Source organism: Anguilla anguilla, chromosome 15 (assembly GCF_013347855.1).
Source record: "Anguilla anguilla isolate fAngAng1 chromosome 15, fAngAng1.pri, whole genome shotgun sequence".
NCBI lineage: Eukaryota > Metazoa > Chordata > Actinopteri > Anguilliformes > Anguillidae > Anguilla > Anguilla anguilla.
This window is the reverse complement of record NC_049215.1, coordinates 34,805,736-34,827,820: the sequence shown is the minus strand read 5'-3', so window position 1 is coordinate 34,827,820 and position 22,085 is coordinate 34,805,736. Positions and strand designations below refer to the sequence as shown.

Sequence of the window (22,085 nt, the reverse complement as noted above, 5' to 3'; positions counted from 1 at the left end):
ATCAGTATATTTTTATATTGAAAAATACAATCTGCACGTATCATTCTGTAAATTTAACATGATTTTGTCACTAAAACATAATTGCAAGTCTTCGTTAATTCATTTAACCACACGGTCAACCTTGAGAGAGTTTTTCGGGGCACACAGACTTTCAACGACATCATTGGCCACGAAGCGTTTTTATTGGTTGTCTCAAAAGGAACTTGTTGTATGTAGGCGTGGCGCGGTTTTTGGCGGCCATTTTGAAAAAAACTTACTGACAGTTAAGGAGTAGCATTATGAATTTCTGTTGTTGTGGACCTGCAGTGCAAATGTAGACGTTATTGTTGATAACAGAGGTGCCAGTGATTATGTTTTTACCTGTATTACAACGATGGACGAAACGCAGGGGAACCTAGATGATGGAGTCAAGGTTTGTACTTTTCACAATTCCTAACGTTATCTTGCGACAACAGAAGATAATGGGAGCGCGTAAAAAGTTGGATAGGTTAGCATGCGCTAGGTATTTATTATTTCAGGTGACGCGCAAACATGACCCATGGACCGTCATCCAATTACATAAACATTTTTCATATCGCGAAGCTTAAAGTTGGTAAAGTTGTTCACAGGAATGTCCGGAATCTGAACAAGAGAAGACGTTAACTAATGTGATAACTTTACCTAGTTAGGGCATGCAACCCAAAAACTTGCAATGCCATCTAAATCCCTGTGGGGTCACTGTAGTCCATTATTTGTTGCAACAGTACAAACCTGGTACACTGCATGAAAATGTAATCTTCACAAAATAAATAGATTTTTTTTGATTAAAAGGAAGAAAAAATAAAATAAAAATTGAGTAGGGGATGTCATCTGAGATTTCACATGCATTTTTGAGTGCAGATTTTCCACTTGCAGAAAGTTAAAATCTAATCTAATATCAAATTTTAGATTAAACCTCTTTAGATTAAAGCAGCTGATTGAAAGGAAGACACAAAAACCTGCTGATACTGCGCCCCCCCCCCCCCCTACGGATTCCGTTTGACACCCCTCAACCCTGGTCCTGGGGACCCACTGTGCATGCTGGCTTTTGTTCTAAACCATAGAAACCAGCTGTGCATTGTAATGAGCTGATAATTGTTCTTAATTAGACTTTTTACATCTAAGATTTACCCTATTAAATCCATATTATGCCAGAAACATTTTCTTTGTTTATAATATAACCTACTGCGTGGGAGCTCATTGAACCTAAAAGGTTCTGCTGAGTTTTTTTTTTTGTTTGTTTGTTTTTTATTCTTTCTTTGCGTTTATACTATACCGGGGCAAAGCTCTCCCAAGGAATTTATAATACTGTAATGTTGTGAAGTATACTTAAGTTGCGAAATGAAACGTGTTGTTGCTAAAAGCTTCTGGTTTCATGTCGGGGCAGATTGCAGGCGATGAGATGCACCCCTCGATGCGGAGCGGTGCGGAGCTGCGGCAGGAGCAGGGTGCCGGAGAGGTTACCTCGTCTCGCCCTCAGGGTGCTCTGTCCGTCAGGGGCCAGGAGCTGGCGGAGCTGGAGGACCTGACGGAGCTCCACAGCGATGCTCGCGCGGGGGAGCGCGCGCCGGGCGTAGATCGCGGAGGTAACGCTACTGTGCGGCGGCCGAGCGCGGAGCGACGGGACGGCCGGCGGGGTCTGCAGAGGACGTCCCGCTCCGCACAGCTCCTCCGGGACTCTGAGGCGGGAAACGGCGAGACGGAGGAGCGGCCGGCGCGGGTCCCGGCGAGTCAGGGCGTGTCCGAAACGCACCCCCGCGAAGCACTGCCCAACGGGACGGAGGAGGAGGAGGAGGAGGAGGAGGAGGATGTGGTTCGGCTCAACAGCGTGGTCCAGGGGCTCCAGGTTCAGCTGAAGCAGGAGAAGGGGGCGGGGCAGCACCTGACGTACAGGTACGCCGCAGAGTCGTCCACCTATGAGGTGCGGCTTCGGACGCTGGTGGCGGAGCGGGAGGAGCACCTGGCCCAGCTGGCGCAGAATCGCGGAGCAGAGCGACAGCGTTTGAGTGAGGAGCACGGAGAAGAGATTCTGCAGACCCAACAGCGCCCGAGGACCCGCCAGGCCCACGGAGACCACGTTTACTGGTACATCAGAAACCCTGAGAACCTCGCTGTGCACAGCGCTCACACAGACCATCTGGACCAGGATGAGCCTGGAGAACCCTGGGAGAACCCGGACCAGGAAGGCTGCCTCACCAGCGGTCAGGACCACCTGCTGGAGAAGTACCTCGTCTCGGCAGCCCTGAGGGACAGCCGCTGGGTAGAGGACAGCCTGGATGATCGCCACCTGCTGGAAGGAGCAGGGAACTACAGGTTTCGGCTTTACAGTGAAGACCTTCTGGATGGATCGGCGTCCCTCAGCAGTGACTCGCCAGGCCTGGACGGAAGCTCGTCGGAGGAGGAGGTGGACCTGGGAAAGGCGCTGCTGGTGCAACAGTGTCGGGACCTGGCCGCACAGCTGGAGGACCGTGAGAAACAGCTGGAGGACCGGGAGAAACAGCTGGAGGACCGGGAGAAACAGCTGGAGGAGCTCCGGGACGAGACTCGCGGTTCCGCGGTGGAACTTCGCGCGGCCCTGGAGAAGCGCGACGCAGCGACGGAGGCTCTGGAGTCCGCACAGCGCCACCTGGAGGCGGAGAGAGCGCTGCGGCTGCGGAGCGAGGAGGCGGCTCGGCGCCAAAGCCAGGAGGCGGGCGACCTCCGGGCGCGGCTCGGTCGCCTGCAGAGCCAGCGGGAGGGGGAGGAGCGCGCCCGGGAGGAGGCGCTGGGCCTGATCGCCTGGCTGAGGGAGGAGAAGGAGCAGCTCCTGGTCCAGCTGAGGGGACAGGAGCAGCTGGTCTGGGACGCGCAGGAGCAGAAGCTGGCCGGGGACTCTGTGACGTGCGAGGTGCAGGCGCTCTTCGGCCGGCAGCTGACCGTGCTGCAGGAGCAGCGCGACCGCCTGCAAGGCATGCTGAACCGCCAGCAGGCCAAGAACCAGACCGCCTCCCGGCTGCTGGGCCAGAGGACCCTGGAGGTGGACTCCTCCCTGCAGGAGGCTCAGCGCCTCCGGGAGCAGCTGGCAGAGAGGGAGGAGGGCGTGCTGAGGGCCGGGAGAGAGAAGCAGGAGCTGGAGTCGCGGCTGTGTGGCCTCCAGGAGAGTCTGGCGGAGGCGCAGCGGGCCGCGAGGCGGGCGGCGGAGGAAGTGGCCGCCGGGGAGAGCCGCGCGGCGGAGCTGGAGACCAGGGCGAGGAGCGCGGAGAACGCCACGGAGACCGCCAGGGCCGAGTTCCAGAGCCGGCTGGAGGCGCGGGACCGGGAGGTGCAGGAGGTGAGCGCAGAGAGGGAGCAGAGCGAGGAGGAGCACAGGCAGGAGGTGAGCGCAGAGAGGGAGCAGAGCGAGGAGGAGCACAGGCAGGAGGCGAGCGCAGAGAGGGAGCGGGGCGAGGAGGTGCACAGGCAGGAGGTGGGCGCAGAGAGGGAGCAGAGCGAGGAGGAGCACAGGCAGGAGGTGAGCGCAGAGAGGGAGCAGAGCGAGGAGGAGCACAGGCAGGAGGCGAGCGCTTTGCAGACAGAGCTCGCGCGAGTCAGGGAGTCCCTGAGAGACCGGGACAGGGTGTGTGCGGTGGCCATGGAAACGTTCCTCCAGGAGGAAGCGGAGAAGCTCCACAGCGCTGTGGAGGAGGCAGCTGCCCCCCTGAGGAGCGGTCACCAGGAAGAGACGGGCAGACTCAGGGAGAAACACCAGGAACAAGTGAGAGGCGTAGTCAGGTTTATCATCCTCTGAATGTCCCTTAATATGAATAATTAATGAAAAAATACAAAATCAACTTGGTTTCGTTTGAAAATGGCAGCGAGATTGTGGAATTGCACACCTTTATTCGTTTTAAATCCTTTATGTGACCAGTTTAGAAGTGTGTGGAAGAAGCGTGGCTTCTATAGTGCCAGGTATGATAGACAGGAGGGGGAAAGCATGGATGTACGCACTTTTTAAATCCCTGAAAAGGTTTTTTCTCTCATTTCCTGGTGTACTGATGGTGTACAGGTGTTTGGTTTTGGTAAATGGCTGAATCCTATTGGTTCTGTTTGAAAGGTGAACGAGCTGCTGGAGGAGATGCAGAGGAAGCAGTCTGACCTGGGGGAGGAGCAGAAGAGTCGCATCGCGCTGATAAAGCAGGTGAGCTGATTCACCCACCCGCGCGCGAGACCATCGCCTGTCCTACGCCCGCCTCGCCCCCGCCCCGCCCCGCGCCCGTCCTACGCCCGCCCCGCCCCCGCCGCACACCCGCCCCGCCCAAACGCGCGACTCTCACCGTCCCCGTTTCCTCTCTCGAACCCGAGGTCCACGAGCGCGAGCGCCGGCGGGAGATGGCCGAGCTGGCCGCTGAGCGGGAGGCGGAGCTCAGCCGCCTGGAGGCGGAGCTAAAGGAGGGCATGGAGGCCGCCCATCAGGCTGAGCTGCTGCAGGCACAGGTCAGAGGGGCACACGCCTGGGGGGTACAGAGGGGCATACGCCTGGGGGGTACAGAGGGGCACACGCCGGGGGGGTACTGAGGGGCATACAGAGGGGGGTACAGAGGGGCATACAGAGGGGGGTACAGAGGGGCATACAGAGGGGGTACAGAGGGGCATACAGAGGGGGGTACAGAGGGGCATACAAAAAACAATTTTTTGATCCGCGAATGATGTTCGTCAGCGCACATACCAGTGACAGATAGGTCAGCATTCATTCATAGCTTTTGTGCATATGCCATAGAATGATTGGCATGTGCCAATAAATGACATCTCATTTCTCCCTGGTTCTTCTTCCTGGCGGCCTTGCTGCAGACGCAACACTCTCTGGAGCTGGAGAACCTGCGGCTGAGCCTGACCAATCAGCACGCTCTGGAGCTGGAGACCATGCGGCTGAGCCTGACCAATGAGCACGCTCAGGAGCTGGAGCAGTGCCGGAGTGCGCAACAGCGCCACACGGAGGCGGCGCTGAGCGAGCAGCGGGAGAGCCTGGAGGCCGGGTGGGCCCAGGACCGCGCCCAGCTCCACGCTCAGCAGCAGGCCGAGCTGGACCGGGTCCACGACCAGAACCGCGACCAGGCCCGGCGGGTCCAGCAGCAGCATCGGCAGGAGAAGGGTGAGTGGCTCCGGTCCGGTTTTGGTCCGGTCCGGTCCGGTGAGTCCAGCGGTGTGGTTCTGTTACTGCGTTCGCTCTTGTGAAGCCCTGAGTCCCCTGTTTGCTGTGTCTGCCAGTGCAGCGCTCCTCAAACATCACCTGCAAGGAATGCAGCCCAACAGGTCCTGCAGCTCCCATAGGACAGCCCAATCTGATGGGCGGAGCCCAGTCTAAAGGGCGAGTTTAGTTTACTGTGATCAAAGCACTCCTTTATTTTGCTTTGGTTTTCGTTTTACGACATTTGGGATTTATGAGGTCAACTGGAAGAAAGAATACAAGAATCGGAACAAAAACAAAGGGTTCCAACTTCCACCCCTAAAAAATGGAAGGAGCGTTTTCTACACCCAGGACGTCGCACAGGGCACGGTTAACTCCAGGCTGCTCATGTCGGGTCTACTGCTGGTTTCGTCTCCACGGTGATGTAAAGTAAAGGCTCAATGGCTGCCGCTGCGTTTACAGATGATTTGAACCAGGAGTGGGAGGCTCGAATGCAGAAAGAGAAGGTCCGGATGGAGGAACTGCAGGCCAATCAGATTGAGGTATTCATGTCATGTGCTGTAAACAATGTGCCATGTGCCATTGAGGTTAAAGTTCTTTTCATGGGCAACTGTAACTGTGCCAGAGAGTGAGGTCCTAAAACCGAAATTGCTTCTATTAAGCAAATATATCATATTACACAACTTTACAGCCGAAATCATTGTGATTTATTTTCTATTGTGCAGGTGAGCCCTTTAGGTAAATAGTAAAGGACAAAGGCCAATGAAATGGCTGTATTGTAGATGTATTGGGCATAATGAATAATATTGAGATTGCATACAGAGCTGTATAGCAGTAGCTGCCAGGCCTGTTCCTGGAGATCTGCCATCCTGTATGTTTTCATTTCAACCCTAATTTGGCACGCACCTGGTTTGACTAAAAAGCAGCTCAACAAGATCTCTTGTTGTTGAATGAGGTGAGCTTTGTTAGGGTTGGAGTGAAAACCTAGAGGACAGTAGATCTCCAGGAGCAGGGTTGGGCAGCCCTGCTGTAAAGTGAGAGACGGTCCAGTACGGTCGGGTATGGTACATGTACCTCCATCCAGAACTCATTGTGCCTTGTGTCATTGTCTTGATGTTGTAGCTTGTAAAGCCTCCTAGTTTGACTTAGCATAGTTTAGGTCAGAGTAATTACTGTGTTCATGGCTATGAATAACTGTACATGATGAGTATTGTACCTTATCAGACCTGTGTTTGCAGTTGTTCCCATGACCTTTGGTATGCACTTATTGTACGTCGCTTTGGATAAAAGCGTCTGCCAAATAAATGTAATGTAATGTAATGGTACAATCTGGTACGGTACAGTTTGTTACGATACGATACGGTCCGGTACAATTTGGTACGCTCCGGTCTGATGCTGAATGGTCTGGTCTGGTCCGGTTTGGTCCGGTATGGTCCGGTTCGGTCCGGTCCACTGTGGTACAGTGCTGTACAGTGAATGCGGTTTTCCCAGGCGCTGAGGGCGGAGTGGCAGGGGGAGTCGGACCGGGCCCAGGAGAAGCTCCAGAGCCGGCTGAAGGAGATGCAGGAGGCGTGCGCGGAGTGGGACGCCGCTGTCGGTGAGTCATCGCCACCGCCCCACCGGCGGCTCGGCCGTACCCCGAAACCTGCTCCCTACGGACCGCCATGTCCACCCAGGGGCCCAGGGGCCGACGAAGGTCTAGATGGCCGAAACCTTAATTAATAAATTAATTTGTTTCCCCAAAGTGAGACATTTGTGTGAGGTACATTAACATGAAGTCATTGGGGGGGGGACTCTTGAGTTTTTTATTTAAGTTCTGCACAAAAAGAAAAAGTTCCACAGGTGTGTTAAAGCAAGAGTGTAACTTAACTGTTCGGTTTGCAGCGCGTGCTGAACCAAAATTCCCGTATCGAGCGACGTGTGGCGCCACACCCCTAAACCAAACGCAGCACCATCTGAACTGAGGCTTGGAGGAGGTGTGGTGAATGAATACGCTGTTCACTCTATACTGCCATAATTCCTGTCAGGCTGATGAGCTTACAGCCCAGTACCTGTGCAGATGTGACGGATCGCGGAAACGCGTCCAGGAAAAACGGCAGATATTAATGAGCCTTTCACCAATGTGACCCTCAGGAGCGGACGCGGATCTGGTGCCCAGCCACCAGGGGGCGCTGCAGGAGCAGCAGGACCGTGCGCGACACCTGGAGGAGCTCTGTAGCGCCAGCGCTGAGAGGGAGCAGCGACTGCAACAGGAAGTGAGAACCGGAGCCCACCATGACTTCCAGCTCAGAGGATATCACATGACCCGGGACCTGCACTTAAGGGACCAGTGTATAGAGCGCTTATCTGTCTACTGGAACTTTCTTTAGTTGCAATACAAGTTGTTTGTCGGGTTAACATTACACTTAGTGTGCTTAGTGATTATTAATGGGGCTCTGTGCCTTCTTGGGGGTGTTGAACGTTTTCTGAAAGCTACACTGATGCTCTCCACTTCTGTACGTAATGCCAAAGTTTTCTTTAAGTGTTTGTTTGTTTTCCAGGTACTGCTGATGTGTTCATGGAATGTGCTGTTGTCTTAATCATTTTTTTAAATCTTTCTTGCATGTGTGCGTCAGGTGAAGAGACTGCAGGCAGACCATGTGACCCTGAAGTGGAGCTCCGAACAGGAAGTGGACCGTCTGCGGACCGAGCTCGAGCGCATGAGGGCCAGCTGTCAGGAGCAGGAAGGTAAAATAACGATCGGATTGTTGATTCGCTGCCATGGTAACACAGGTGAGGAGGTCCTGTGTGACCCCCTAACGGCGGTCCTGTGTGACCCCCAGGGCTGAGGGAGCAGCTACTGGCCCGCTCCCCCCGGGGGGAGGAGGTGCAGCCGCAGGAGGAGGTGCATCGGCAGGAGCTCGCCCAAGCGGAGGAGGAGGTGCAGCGGCTGACGCGGGAGCTCTCCCAGGTGGAGGAGGTGCAGCGGCAGGAGGAGGTGGAGGAGCTGAAGCAGGAGCTCTCCCAGGCAGAGGAGGAGGTGCAGCAGCTGAAGCAGGAGCTCTCCCAGGCAGAGGAGGAGGTGCAGCAGCTGAAGCGGGAGCTCTCCCAGCAGCAGCAGGAGATCCAGGAGCAGAAGGAGGCGGAGCTGAAGAACTTGCGCTCCTACTTCGAACGGCGGCTGCGCGTGGCGGAGGAGAGCCACCGGGAGGAGGTGGCCCTGCTCCAGCGCCGGCTGGCGGAGGGCACCGAGGAGAACGCCGCCCCCCAGGGGGGGAACGCCAGGTGCGCTTATCACAAAAAATTAGCCCAATATTTCGGACTGAGCCTTTCAGTGTGTCTGTACGGCTAACTCATGAGGGACGCTGACAGGACTCTGAATGCGTTTGTCTGCAGCTTCCTGTCGGAGGGGGACGTGGATGAGGACAAGGCCGACATGCTCGCAGAGATAAACATGAAACTGGAAAAACACAAGGTACCCCACGATCTGCACTGAAATCCAGCACATGGTTTAGTTAGGAAATCGGGCATGAAAAAAGAAACGAATGAAGAATACAATACCATTCACCTCTCTCCCTGTCTGTCTCTCTATTTCTCTTCCCCTCTCCCTCTCTGCTTCTCTCTCTCTGCCTCTCTCTCCCCCTCTCCCTCCTTCTCTCTCCTCTGTTCCCCCCCCCCCCCCCCCCCCCCCCCCCCCCCCCAGGAGGAGCTGTACTGTCTGCGCTTGCGGTTGGAGGAGAAGCACACTGCGGAGCTGGATCAGCTGCAGGCCAGCCTGACCCTGTCGCACCGCGAGCAGCTCCTGCAGGTGAAGACGCACCTGGCCGACCGCTACTTCCGCCAGACCCAGGACCTGAAGGCCCAACACTCCCAGGAGCTGGAGCAGCAGCGAGCCAAGCTGACCGAACACCACGCCAAAGGTGCTGCTCCCAGCGGCATTTAGATAGTTAGATAGTTAGTTCGTTTTATTTGACTAATTGATAAGATGTAGTCTTCCATTGTCAAGGATGGCCCAATAAAGTTAAAAACTTATTTCCATCGTGGCCCTTGATGGTAAGCAGTAGCAGTCCAGGCCAGATGACTGCACAAGTGCAGTCAGAAGTTGGATGCCTAAACAACAAACTGGGTCCACCCAGAAATATAAAGACGATCAAATTTACAGTCTAAAAACATCTGCAAAATAATATCAGAATTAAAAACATCCATTTTCGCTTCCAACCAGTCCTTGTGCGTATTATAACTTGTCTCCCCACAGTAAGCTTCTGTTATTATTTTTTCCATACGTTGCACGCTCCAGGTTCACTCTGTTTTGTCTTCTCTGCCCCCCCCGCCCCCCCCCCCTCAGAGATCAGCAGGCTGCGTCTGCGCAGTGCCCAGGACGCGGCTCGGCAGGTGGAGCGGGAGCTGGAGGAGAGGGGCCGGGTGCTGGCGGGACAGGCCCGCTCGGAGAGGAGCCGAATCCGGGGCCTGGAGGAGCAGCTGGCCGCTCTTCGGACTGAGCAGGAGGAGCAGCTGAGGCAGGCCGCAGAGCGGAGCGGGGAACTCGCCCGAAAGGCCCAGGAGAAGGTGAGCTGGGAGCGCCCGTTTCTCCCGCCTTTTTTCCCCAGTACGTCCCACTCAGTCCACAAACGGCTCTGTGGACGCGCTTTACCGCCACACGTTCAGCGGGTAGACAGCGGCAGTGCTCAGGTTTAGCGGGTAGACAGCGGCAGTGCTCAGGTTTAGCGGGTAGACAGCGGCAGTGCTCAGGTTCAGCAGCGCTCAGGTTTAGCGGGTAGACAGAGCGGCAGTGCTCAGGTTCAGCAGCGCTCAGGTTTAGCGGGTAGACAGAGCGGCAGTGCTCAGGTTCAGCAGCGCTCAGGTTTAGCGGGTAGACAGAGCGGCAGTGCTCAGGTTCAGCAGCGCTCAGGTTTAGCGGGTAGACAGAGCGGCAGTGCTCAGGTTCAGCAGCGCTCAGGTTTAGCGGGTAGACAGAGCGGCAGTGCTCAGGTTCAGCAGTGCTCAGGTTCAGCGGGTAGACAGAGCGGCAGTGCTCAGGTTCAGCAGTGCTCAGGTTCAGCGGGTAGACAGAGCGGCAGTGCTCAGGTTCAGCAGTGCTCAGGTTTAGCGGGTAGACTGAGTGGGCAGCGCTCGCAGCGCCTGAAAGACGCTATATCGTGTGTTTTTGTTTGTTTGAAAGCTGAAGCAGGAGTTTGCGGAGCAGCTGCGTGTGGCCGTGCGGGAGGCCCAGGCGCAGGAGAGGGAGCGGGCGCTCCAGGAGCTCTCCCAGGAGAAGGAGGAGGCGCTGGGCAGGCTGAGGGAGGAGCTGCGGGCCCAGGAGGAGGCCCGAGTCTCCACCCTGAGGGAGGAGCTGGAGCAGGCGGCCGCTGAGGAGCGACGGGCCCTGCAGGAGCAGCAGGAGGAGGAGGAGCGGAGGCGCGGGCGCTCCCCACGGGACAGTCCGGAGAGCGAGAGCGACCCCCGCGTCCTGGCAGTGAGGCGCAAGGTGGAGGCGCAGTTCCAGAGGGAGCTCCTCACCGCCAAGCGCCTCATGGCCGAGGAGGTGAAGGAGCTGAACGCCGTGCTGCTGGAGCAGGCGGAGGCCAAGCTGCAGGAGGCGCAGAGGAGGTGGGAGACATCCGTCATGCGTTTAATCCACACTGCAGCATTTATACAACCAATCACACACTGCAGCATTTAAACAACCAATCACACACTGCGAATTTAAACAACCAATCACACACTGCGCATTTAAACAACCAATCACACACTGCGCATTTGTACAACCAATCACACACTGCACATTTAAACAACCAATCACACACTGCACATTTATACTACCAATCACATATTGATACAGAGTATATTTACCAGAGGGAATTGTGAAATTCAGAAAAATCCTGAGACAATTTGGAGAAAACCTAGAAAATGAGTGTGGGAGAAGGTCATCCAGAAACACTCCTCAGAACATGGTGGCCACAGTCATGCCTTTTTTCTACTATTATCACTGCATCGGCTGAAAGCAGACGTTGGGTGTTGAATTCAGAAAGTCGCTCTTTGTGTTCTTCTGCTCTCATTGTCACGTCAGCCCCTGTGTGTCAGTGTGAATGACCACACTGATTACTCCTGGTGCTGCATTAACGGGGTCACGTGCTGCAGGTTCGAGAAGGAGCAGAAGGAGCGGGAGGAGAAACTGGGCTTGGAGCAGGAGGCCGCTCTTCGGGACCTGACCAAGAAGCACGGCGAGGAGCTGGAATCCCAGAAGGCTTTGCTGGGGGAGCGCGTGCGCAGTCTGGAGGAGGACCGTCAGAATCTGGAGGAGAGGCACAAAAACAGGGCGGAGCTTGATTCGCTGAGGGCGGAGCTACAGGCCAAACACAAGGCGGAGCTGGACTCTCAGGAGGCGGAGCTTCGGGCCAAACACAGGGCGGAGCTGGACTCTCAGGAGGCGGAGCTTCGGGCCAGACTCCAAGGGGACAGGGACGAGCTGGAGGCCCGGATGCTGTCCAACATGGACACCCTGGAGTCGGCCTACCTGGCGCAGATCCAGGCGGGTCGAGACGAGAGGGACGGGGCGCTGCAGGCCCTGCGGGACCGGGAGAGGGCTCACGCGGCGCAGCTGGACCGGCTGAGAACACAGCACCAGGCCAAGCTGGGTCTCATCTGCATAGAGCTGCGCAGAGAGCTGGACCAGCTGCTCATGGACAAGCCCTCCAGCACAGCACCTCAACCAGCCCAGAACCAGCCTTCCACCACAGCACCTCAACCAGCCCAGAACCAGCCCTCCAGCACATCACCTCAACCAGCACAGAACCAGCCCTCCAGCACAGCACCCCAACCAGCCCAGAACAAGCCCTCCAGCACAGCACCTCAACCAGCCCAGAACCAGCCCTCCAGCACAGCACCCCAACCAGCCCAGAACAAGCCCTCCAGCACATCACCTCAACCAGCCCAGAACCAGCCCTCCAGCACATCACCTCAACCAGCACAGAACCAGCCCTCCACCACAGCACCTCAACCAGCCCAGAACCAGCCCTCCAGCACATCACCTCAACCAGCACAGAACCAGCCCTCCACCACAGCACCTCAACCAGCCCAGAACCAGCCCTCCACCACAGCACCTCAACCAGCCCAGAACCAGCCCTCCACCACAGCACCTCAACCAGCCCAGAACCAGCCCTCCACCACAGCATCTGAACAAGCCCAGGCCCAGAAGGTGAGGGCTATGATACGTATGACCCAGTGCGTTCACATGTAGAAAACACAAAAGTCCTCCTTGGTTTCCCCAGTGCAGGGTCCATTCGTATCTGGAAAGGGCCGGTGTGAGGGCAGGTTTTTGCTTTAGCCCTGCACTAGGACACCTGATTAGACCATTCATTTAACTATGTAACTAGTCCATGGTCTTCAGTCACGACCAGAATCAGGCGTGTAGGAGCCGTGCATCAGTCGCATTTCCCCACAGGAGCAACTGCAGGGAATGCGTGCCTGCGGGGGTGGGGGGGGGAGGGGGTCTGCTGTTTGGGTGTAATGGGGAAAGGGCGATTAGCACGCTCCTCGGGCAGTGGGCATGGCGAGCGTGCTGGCCTGTGTGTCGTGCTGCATGTGAGGGTATTCGCTGATAACAGGATTCCTGTCTGTGGCCTCCCTCCTGTCTCTGACCCAGCTGAGCGCTGGGACGTCCGGCCGGGAGGACCCAGAGGAGGAGGTGCCAGTGGAGGTGCTGGTGGAACAGCTGGAGGAGCCGGACTTTGTGGCTTCTGGAGACAGGGTCGCTCTGGGGCTGGGACAGCTGTTCTCCAAGCTAAAGACTGATCTAAGAACGGTGGCTGAAGAGAGGTGAGGTGGGCGGGGTTAGGGTTAGAACACTGGCTGAAGAGAGGTGAGGTGGGCGGGGTTAGGGTTAGAACAGTGGCTGAAGAGAGGTGAGGTGGGCGGGGTTTGGGTTAGAACAGTGGCTGTAGAGAGGTGAGGTGGGCGGGGTTTGGGTTAGGACAGTGGCTGTAGAGAGGTGAGGTGGGCGGGGTTTGGGTTAGGACAGTGGCTGAAGAGAGGTGAGGTGGGCGGGGTTTGGGTTAGGACAGTGGCTGTAGAGAGGTGAGGTGGGCGGGGTTTGGGTTAGGACAGTGGCTGAAGAGAGGTGAGGTGGGCGGGGTTTGGGTTAGGACAGTGGCTGAAGAGAGGTGAGGTGGGCGGGGTTAGGGTTAGAACAGCGGCTGAAGAGAGGTGAAGTGGGCGGGGTTAGGGTTAGAACAGAGCTGTAGAGAGGTGAGGTGGGCGAGGTTTGGGTTTCCATGGCGAGATCAGGGCCAGTGCAGCTTCTGAGAGAATGGAACAATGTATCAGACGAGCATGTTTCCATAACAACCACATAAACCCATTTGAATGGGATGAACTCCATTGGCCTCCATTGTCAGTGAGCTGGCTCAGTGTAGTGATGGTGTGTATAAGGAGAGGTGCTGTGGTCAGCAGTGCAGTTTTACTGAATGTAATGGAAGCTCTTCATCAACCCGTAATCCCAGGAGAGGCTTGCTGGAGGCGCACATGCAGCTGCAGGAGGTGCTGCAGGAGGTGGTGAGGAGGACCGTGGCCACAGAGGAGGAGGTCCTGCGGAGGATACGTGCCCACGCGGAGCCCGGGGTGGGCTGCGGAGGTGAGTCCTGCACCCGAGGAGCTCGGAGAGGGAGGGGGGATGTCCCGGGACGTCCGGGGAGGAGGTCAGATCCGCCCCACAAAATCCGCTTTCAGCTCCGAGCAACCTCACTTACCCCCACGGTCCTGCTCCCTGAGCCAGGGGTGTCCAATCTTATCCGAAAAGGGTCAGTGTGGGTGCAGATTGCTCTTTCAGCCCAGTGCTACCACTCCTAATTTAAGTATTCAACTAATCATGGTCTTCAGTCATGACCTTGATAAGAAGAATCAGGGCTAAAACAAAAACCCACACCGGCCCTTTTCGGATAAGATTGGACACCATTGCATTACAGGCATTCAGCAGACGCTCTTATCCTGAGAAACTTTTTTTTTTTTTTTTTAACATACCATTTATACAGCTGGATAAATACTGAAGCAATGCAGGTCTAGCACCTCACTCAAGGGTACAACGGCAGTGCTGTACCCGGCAATCTCACCCTTAGGTTACAAGACCAGCCCCTTACCCATTATACTACCCTGCCTCCACCCCTGCTAAAGACTGACTTCAGTAGAAAAATCAGCATAAGAAACGTTACTCTGCCCTTCCCCCCCCAGGGGAGGCGGGAGAGAAGCTTCCGGACTCCTGCCTTCAGTCGGCTCTGACGGACGAGGGTGTGGGCCTATCGCAGAAGCCCTGGCAGAGCCTGTTCTCCGGGCTGGCGCTGGGGCGGGACCCGCAGGTGGAGGAGGCGGTGCTGGGAGTCTCTGCCCGTCTGTGCTCTGTGGTGCGCAAGCTGCTGGACCTGTCACAGGTAGGACAGGGAGCCGGGCGCCGAGAGCAGAGGATCATGGGTAACGTCTACTGCTGTGTCCGTGTATCTTTACGGGAGTCACGCTACGGGCCTGATTTGTTTAGACCTTTAGCTCATGCAAAACCTTTTAGGTAACGTGACCAATCAGTGCTGTGGTATTGGCTGTGTGTTTTGCGTATGCTGAAGGTCTTAGTAAACCCGGCCCTATGATTGGTATTAAGCTTACAGTATCCATTGCAGTCTCCAATCTCATGTCATGGTATTCTGCTTGATAGATTGATTGGTGAAGTTATTATTTAGGGAAACCCTTTCTGAACCAGGGGTGCCCGTTCTTTCTCGCGGAAAGGGCCGGTGTGGGTGCAGGTTTTTATTTCAGTCCGGCACTAAGACACCTGGTTCTGCTTGTGAAGGCATTGACCAAAGCGCTAACGCAGTAGCAGAGGATAGCAGTGCGGTGCCCTGCCTGCTCAGGCTGGCCGACGGACCGGTGCAGTGTGAGGCGGGGGGGGGGGGGGGTACGCTCTGAGGAGAGGACTGTGTTTGTCCTGCTCTCGTCTGTGTAGTCAGAGCAAACACAGCGAGATAGTGAGGAATTCCGGTGTACTTTCTCACACTCCGGGGCATTCCGTGATAACGCTCCTGTTTTTCGGGCAGTTGGAGCCGCACCCCCCGAGGCCACAGGTGCCCCTGGAGGAGCACCTCATCCAGAGCGGGCCGGACTCTGCCCCATCCCAGCTGCAGGAGTACCGCCCCCCAGAGCAGCTGCACAGGGGTTAGTATTGCTTCTGATTGGCTGCTGGAACTGTCACTCAACTGAGTATCTGCACAGCAGTGGCTGTGATGTATTTGTTTAATAAAATGGCTGAAGTTTCATTTTTGCGTGTGTGTGTATGTGCAATTGTATGTGTGTGTCTATGCGTGTATATGTGTGTGTGTGTGTGTTTGTGTATGCATGTATGTGTGTGTGTGCATGCATGTGTGTGTGTTTGTGTATGCGTGTATATGTGTGTGTGTGTGTATGTGATTGTGTATTTGTGTGTGTGTGTGTGTGTGTTTTGTAATCAGGGCCAGCTGAATTTGGCACAGTGGAGAAGGCTGCTCTGGAGGAGGTGCTACAGCAGAAGGAGGCGCAGGTGCAGGAGCTGGTGGAGGAGCTGCAGCGGCTGGACGCGGAGCTGCAGGAGCTCCGTGAGGAGCGTGCCCTCCTACTCCGTCAGAGGGAGGCCCTTGCTGAGCCCCTGGGGGACACAGAGCGGGGTGAGGATGTGTCACATCCGCTAGGTTTCAGGAAGCGAGTTTAGTGAAATCAGCACTTAATGAATCCCACATTCACACGATGCCTGTAGAGCAACAGGCTCAAACTGGCCCTGTCCTGTACCTGTCCTGTACCACCTGTAAGAAAAGCTGGTTACCAAACAGAACCACGGGATTGGAGCACGCTTGTGAGATCTGTGACCACAATTTGTTGCCGTGGCGATCATTCCATTCAGTGCATCCAATGGCATGCAAAGGATTCGCCCCATGTGAAATGCGAGGGCGTACATGAGGTGGTGAAGCAGGTCTAAATGTTGTGTGTGTGGCTGAAAGCTCCAGGCCACGTAGAGCGGTGGTGCCCAATCATGTGCCATGAAGGGGCGGAGAGTACGCAGGTCTTCATTCCAACCAATCGCCACACCTGCTGACCTCACCAATTAGCACACCTTCAATCAGACAGGAGGGAGCTGATTAGTGAAATCGGCGGGCGTGCTCCTGCTCTCTCCTCCTCCACAGCGCTGCTGGAGGAGGCGCAGCGCCTCCTGCAGGAGAAGGTGGAGGCGCAGCGGCAGGCGGAGGAGGACCGGAGCAGGCTGGCGTCGAGGCTCCGGCTGATGGAGGTGGAGGTGGAGGAGCGGGACGGCGGCAGGCTGGAGGCGGAGCAGCAGCACCGCGCCCAGGTGGAGGACCTCCGCCTGCAGGTCCACGCCCTGGAGAAGCAGCTCCGCCACCACCGGCAGTTCATTGACGTGAGTTCCAGCAACACTCATATCACATCAAATCATTTTTATCTGTGTAGCGCTTTTTACAGGAAACTGTCACAATGACGCTTTACAGAGTAGCAGAAAAAGACCAGTGGGGAGGATGACCTCAAATGGTGGCAAGAAAAAATATGCCTAGTGGGATTAAATCTCAGGAGGAACCCGGCTATAGAGGGGGAGCCCATCCTCCACTGGCCAGCCTGGTGTAAAGTAGCGGTAGAATGGATGTACAGAAATGTAATAAGGGATCTAAGACTCCATTACACCAATAATTAATGCATTTTCATTATAAACATGCAGCCCTGTATATGGGAAGCATTCAGTCTGCTCTCAGTGCACCAGGCACATGCCCCCGTGAGCTTTGGGCTGAACTGCTCGAGAAAGGAGGGTCACAAAAAGCATCTCTGTGCTGTTTACACCCCTCCTCGGTCCGAAGGAGAACAGGCTACAGAAGGAGACGCGCGTCTTGGACCGCAGTGCGACCGCAGGCGTTTGTGTAAAAGGAAAACGGTCGCTGCGGAGGCGAGCGCTGATTCGCCCGATTTCTCTGGCGCTCGCGTCCGCAGGAGCAGGCCGTGGAGCGGGAGCTGGAGAGGGAGGAGTTCCAGCAGGAGATCCAGAGGCTGGAGGCGCGGCTGAGGCGCTCGTCCCGGCCCCGCCCAGGAGGAGGAGGAGGAGGCGGCGAGGAGGACAAGGTGGAGTCTGCGCGCTCTCCCGCCGCCGCGGCTACGCGACGAGGGCGAAGCCACACATCCTCATCCCCAGCTGTCCCAGCATGCCTTGCGGACGCAAAGAATCGGCTCTCGTTGAAAACGAAAGCAGGCGACGTGAGAAATTGGCTTCTCATTGGAGGATGTGTGGCTTCAGCCTAAGAGCTGGCCCCGCCCACAGCTCTTTAGCGACCTAGCCTTCGGCGGCGCGCAGGAGAGCGCTGAACGCAGCCGTGCTAAAGGTGCACGTTTCGCGCTCAGCAGGAAACCCGGACATCTTCACGCAGGAGGCGCGGCTGTAACTGATATTTAAACGTCGTGTCACGCCTTGCTCAGAGTTCTCTGTGTGTTAAACGATTCTTGTGCTTAAGTGGTAAATGCAAAATTCAGCGTCACAAGGAGTTAAAGTGGCTCCAGACTGTGACCCTTTTAAAGGCTTAATGGTGTTATGAAGCTTATGATCTTTTCAGTGTTCTTTTTGGCTGGACTGCATCAGCGGGGCCAGCCCTACAAACGCGAATGTCTACGACTGACTGACTGACTGACTGACTGTGATAAAGTTACACCACGCATGTCTGTGACGTCGGCCGGTTCGGTCCAGCCATACACTAGGTTTTAACCTGGTCTTGTTTCTTTTCTCTTTAATTTTAATATTATAGATTGAGGACTTGGTTCTCCAGGTATGGAAACTTAGCTTCTCCTTAGCTCTGTAGACGCTTCAGTGCATGATGTATGGCTTACAGTGTTAGCAGATACAACTGACATATTTTATCTGCGCTGATGTGTTTTAGTACTTTAAATTAACTTTAGCACTGGCCTTGAACAAATAGATTTGTGGAACAAAAAAGTAGATTTGCTTTGAGTCTAATTTTCCCCAACCTTTGAATCTTTGCCAAATTTTCCAGCCATGTTTAATTCATTTTGGGATGAATCCAAATTTTTCTTTTGTTTGGGTTCAGGGCTACTTTAGATTGTCCACGCTCCAGGAATTTAAGAGATTATTAAACCAGTGACTAAGAAAGTTAATTTAAAGGAACAGCAAAATTTTCGCCTGTTGCTGCATATAGGTGCTTCAATTATTAGTTGAATCTGATGCTTTAGCATGTGTGATAATGCTTTGTGCATGGAATTGCTCGGTTGTGCAGTTTTAGTGGCAGTAGAACTAGAATCTCTGCTTATTCCTTATCCGTATCTTTCTGATTTGTGTATGCTGTCAATCCTGCTTTGATCAAACGCTCTGTAGTAACTTCCTAGATCGGTTTTGGGAAAGAAAGCGGGATTGGGCTAAAAGTTTGGAGGTCATTTCATTCTCTCATTTCTGCGGGGGGACTGCGATTATCGGTTGTTATGGAACGCAGGTGTAAGTCAGACAGGAATAAGAGTGTGCTTTATACCTTAAATGGTTGTTTGCATGTAAGAATAAAGCTCACGATAACGCACGCGCTGGAACATGACTTTGCGGAGTCCGATCCGCGCCTGCGGAAGAGAACCGTTATTCGGTTTCCAGGATACGCGGCGCCCTAACGACTAACGATCGCCTGTTAACTACAGGTGGAAAACCTGCGGGCGGCCATCAGGCAGAAGAGCGAGGACTGCGAGCGGCTGCTCCTCACGAAAGAGAAGTACCGCGGCGACGTGGCCGAGCAGAACGAGCAGATCCACACCATGGCAGCGCGCATCTGCGAGCTGGAGCGCGCTCTGTTAGACACGAGCCCGTCCGGTCACACGCTGGCCCCGCAGGATGCAGCGCAGGTAAGGCTCCTCCTAGAGGCAGAATATGAAATACAGGATTCTCTGTTATTATTACATTGCATTTATTTGGCAGACGCTTTTATCCGAAGCGACGTACAATAAGTGCATAATTATGTTGCACTTTGCTGACTGTCAGTCACAACACATTTCCTGAAGACACCATCGCAACGGAATGTTTGTCCTCCTGAAATTAGTCCACGGAGAAAAGACTGTATTACAAACGAAATTCAAACATCCGTGACTTCTTAATTACCAATGTGACTGTTAGTAGGAAATCTTTATTAAATGGTCTTTAAAACTATCCAAGTGGAAATACACATTGTAATACCTGCTAAATAGCCACCCATGATCACAGGTGTTGCTAATAGCTTTTTTTTCTCCCTGGTGTTTAATTCCCCCCCCCCCAGGACAGAGCCCCCCTGCTGTGCTCCAGCTGCCTGCAGGTGTTTGCTCTGCAGCGTAACGCAGACGACCCCCGTCAGTGCCCCCCCAGGAGTGGGGCGGGCCACCCCCTGGACCAGCAGCTCCAGGCAATACAGATGGAGCTCCGTACAGCCGGTGTGGGGCAGGTACAGGTGGAGCTCAATACAGCCGGTGTGGGGCAGGTACAGGTGGGGCTCAGTACAGCCGGTGTGGGGCAGGTACACTGAATTCATTGAATACTTTAGTTTGATCGGTAAGCTAACGCTGGTCTTCCCGGGTTTAAAGTCCAGCGGCAGCCTCCAGCTGTCTGTATTTGGGTTGTGATGGTAACAGCGGCCTGTCTCATTCCCCCCCTCAGGAGAACGATCACGCCGCGCGCCCCCTCCCGGAAGCGGACGGACACGAGGACACGCCCTCCGTGCGTCTGGACCCCCCGGACCAGCTGGAGGAGCAGAGGCGGGAGATCCGCCAGCTCGGCGAGGAGATCCTCCGTCTACGCCGGGAAGCCGACGCCTCCCAGGACCAGGTGAGCGAGTCCCGCTTGGCGGCTTCTGTCCTGAGAGCGTGTAGTCATGGTAACCACGCGGATCTGAGAATGTCGGGGTCACACTTATTCATTAATTTTAGCCCGTTGTGGTGTGAGATCACTAATGTGGGATTAGAATGCTCTTAACTGAACATTCCGATGCTGATGTCACAATCGCTGCTGGTAACTGAAAGCAATGGAGCTCTAGAACACGGACTTAGAATTTTGGGGAGAAAAAGTCCTACTCCACAAAGGGTTAATTTTATTTAACTCTCCCCGTCTTTCCCCCCGTAGGCAGTGGAGGAGGCGCGCGCGGAGGTGGAGGAGCTGCGGTCGCAGGTGGAGCACCTCCGCAGCGACAGGGAGCGTCTGCGGCAGGACAGGGAGGTGGAGGAGGAGCGGCTGCACGAGGTCATCCACAAGCTGCAGGAGGAGCTGGAGCGGGCGGAGTCCGAGCGGTACGAACTCAGCACATCCTCCGAGAGCAGCCCCGCCCCGCCCCTCCCCCACACCCCCCGCGGCCTGGAGCACAGCCTGCGGCAGGAGCTGAGCCACCACGCCCCCGTCCCAGAGCCGCGGTGGGAGGCGCAGCCAGGTCCTGGCGGGACGGGGGCGCAGAAGCGTGGGGGAGACGCTCCGGACGGGCCCGTCCCAGCAGAGACCCTCCGGACCGTGCTGGAGGCCCTGGAGGGCCAGGTTCAGGAGGGCCAGGCCAGAATACACCAGCTGGAGACAGAGAAGGAGGAGCTGAGGCAAGCCAAGGGCCGGCTCCAGGAGGAAGTAGGAAGACTGCGACAGGAAGTGACATCAAAGAGAGACCACATCCAGCATCTGAACTCTGGGCTAGGGGGAAGGACGACGGGAGCAGGGGACCTGAAAGAGGTGCTGGTGAGTGTGTATTTCCAAACGCAGCTTACTCTTAAATAAGCCCAGCAAATAGGACTGTTTGGGTGAACCAATCTGATCCAGCTCTGAGATCATAGTGATAGTGCCATTGCAGATTGTTCATCTCTTGGATGGATATTTTAGCCTGTTTTAAGTGCCCTTTTAAGTGGTTATGGCTGGCTGAAAAATCCAGTAACCTGTATTTTTTATTTAATGACGGCAGCCTTTCAGCCTTCCACAGCACCACCCAGTGGTGTAATGTGAGCATTGCGGTTAGTGCTGCTTTACACTGGAGCACAGTCAGCAGGATCTGTGCCAGACGTAAGGTCTGTATTGGCTTTGGATGAATGCCTGGTCCCTGGTGGATGGCGATAATGATTGGTTACATTAATGATCACATGCTGCGTTCCCATCAGACCGTTGCCGAGGAGACGCTGGCCAAGGCGGAGGTGGCTCTGAGGGAGAACGAGGAACGTCTAGCTCAGGGAAGGGCGGAGCATGAGGCCTTGAACAAGGAGCATGATGCCTTGTGGGCGGAGCATGATGCCATGAAGGAGGAGCATGAGGGCTTGTGGGCGGAGCATGAGGCCCTGAAGGCGGAGCATGAGGCCCTGAAGGAGGAGCCTGATGCTCTGAAGGCGGAGCCTGATGCTCTGAAGGAGGAGCATGAGGCCTTGAAGGAGGAGCATGAGGCCCTGAAGGAGGAGCATGAGGCCTTGAAGGAGGAGCATGAGGCCCTGAAGGCGGAGCCTGATGCTCTGAAGGCGGAGCCTGATGCCCTGAAGGAGGAGCATGAGGCCCTGAAGGCGGAGCCTGATGCTCTGAAGGCGGAGCCTGATGCCCTGAAGGCGGAGCATGAGGCCCTGAAGGCGGAGCATGAGGTATTGTGGGCGGAGCATGTTTCCTTGAAGATGAAGTTTGCTGCTGTACAGGAGGAGCTGAGCTCCAGCGCACACAGGACAGAGACGCTGATGCAGGAAAGCCAGGTGCTGTTTCTGCTTACTGTCCTTCAGTTAGCCACACTGCTATACTAGCCCACTCTCCTGATTTAAACCTACCCTGGAGTTTTCTTGTGCTTGTAAATATGTAACTAACAAACATTCATTTCTTTCTTGATGGTTTATAAGTGCAGTTACAGTTACAGTGCAAGCTTTTGAGATATTTTTAGTCTCTTAGAATTATTTTAGTTGCATGAATGGTTTAAACTCACAGCTT

General features: G+C 55.2%; 1 protein-coding gene across 1 annotated transcript in view; it reads left to right on the top strand.

The window, feature by feature from the left end:
• The first annotated feature begins 8 nt into the window (after positions 1–8).
• LOC118214427 (centrosome-associated protein CEP250-like) overlaps positions 9–22,085 on the top strand; it is a 29,871-nt gene continuing 7,794 nt past the window's right edge. Inside the window, exons 1-28 of the mRNA XM_035394352.1 lie at positions 9–412; positions 1,406–3,751; positions 4,091–4,174; positions 4,339–4,470; positions 4,825–5,125; positions 5,624–5,703; positions 6,653–6,758; positions 7,295–7,416; positions 7,777–7,888; positions 7,984–8,425; positions 8,537–8,615; positions 8,844–9,060; positions 9,486–9,706; positions 10,320–10,747; positions 11,279–12,335; positions 12,783–12,955; positions 13,639–13,769; positions 14,363–14,559; positions 15,214–15,331; positions 15,625–15,816; positions 16,330–16,562; positions 17,141–17,269; positions 17,944–17,964; positions 18,836–19,036; positions 19,444–19,611; positions 19,818–19,985; positions 20,280–20,873; positions 21,287–21,856. Coding sequence (XP_035250243.1) covers positions 374–412; positions 1,406–3,751; positions 4,091–4,174; positions 4,339–4,470; positions 4,825–5,125; positions 5,624–5,703; positions 6,653–6,758; positions 7,295–7,416; positions 7,777–7,888; positions 7,984–8,425; positions 8,537–8,615; positions 8,844–9,060; positions 9,486–9,706; positions 10,320–10,747; positions 11,279–12,335; positions 12,783–12,955; positions 13,639–13,769; positions 14,363–14,559; positions 15,214–15,331; positions 15,625–15,816; positions 16,330–16,562; positions 17,141–17,269; positions 17,944–17,964; positions 18,836–19,036; positions 19,444–19,611; positions 19,818–19,985; positions 20,280–20,873; positions 21,287–21,856 — 8,661 coding nt within the window. The 5' untranslated portion in view covers positions 9–373. The remainder of the gene's footprint in view (positions 413–1,405; positions 3,752–4,090; positions 4,175–4,338; positions 4,471–4,824; positions 5,126–5,623; positions 5,704–6,652; positions 6,759–7,294; positions 7,417–7,776; positions 7,889–7,983; positions 8,426–8,536; positions 8,616–8,843; positions 9,061–9,485; positions 9,707–10,319; positions 10,748–11,278; positions 12,336–12,782; positions 12,956–13,638; positions 13,770–14,362; positions 14,560–15,213; positions 15,332–15,624; positions 15,817–16,329; positions 16,563–17,140; positions 17,270–17,943; positions 17,965–18,835; positions 19,037–19,443; positions 19,612–19,817; positions 19,986–20,279; positions 20,874–21,286; positions 21,857–22,085) is intronic.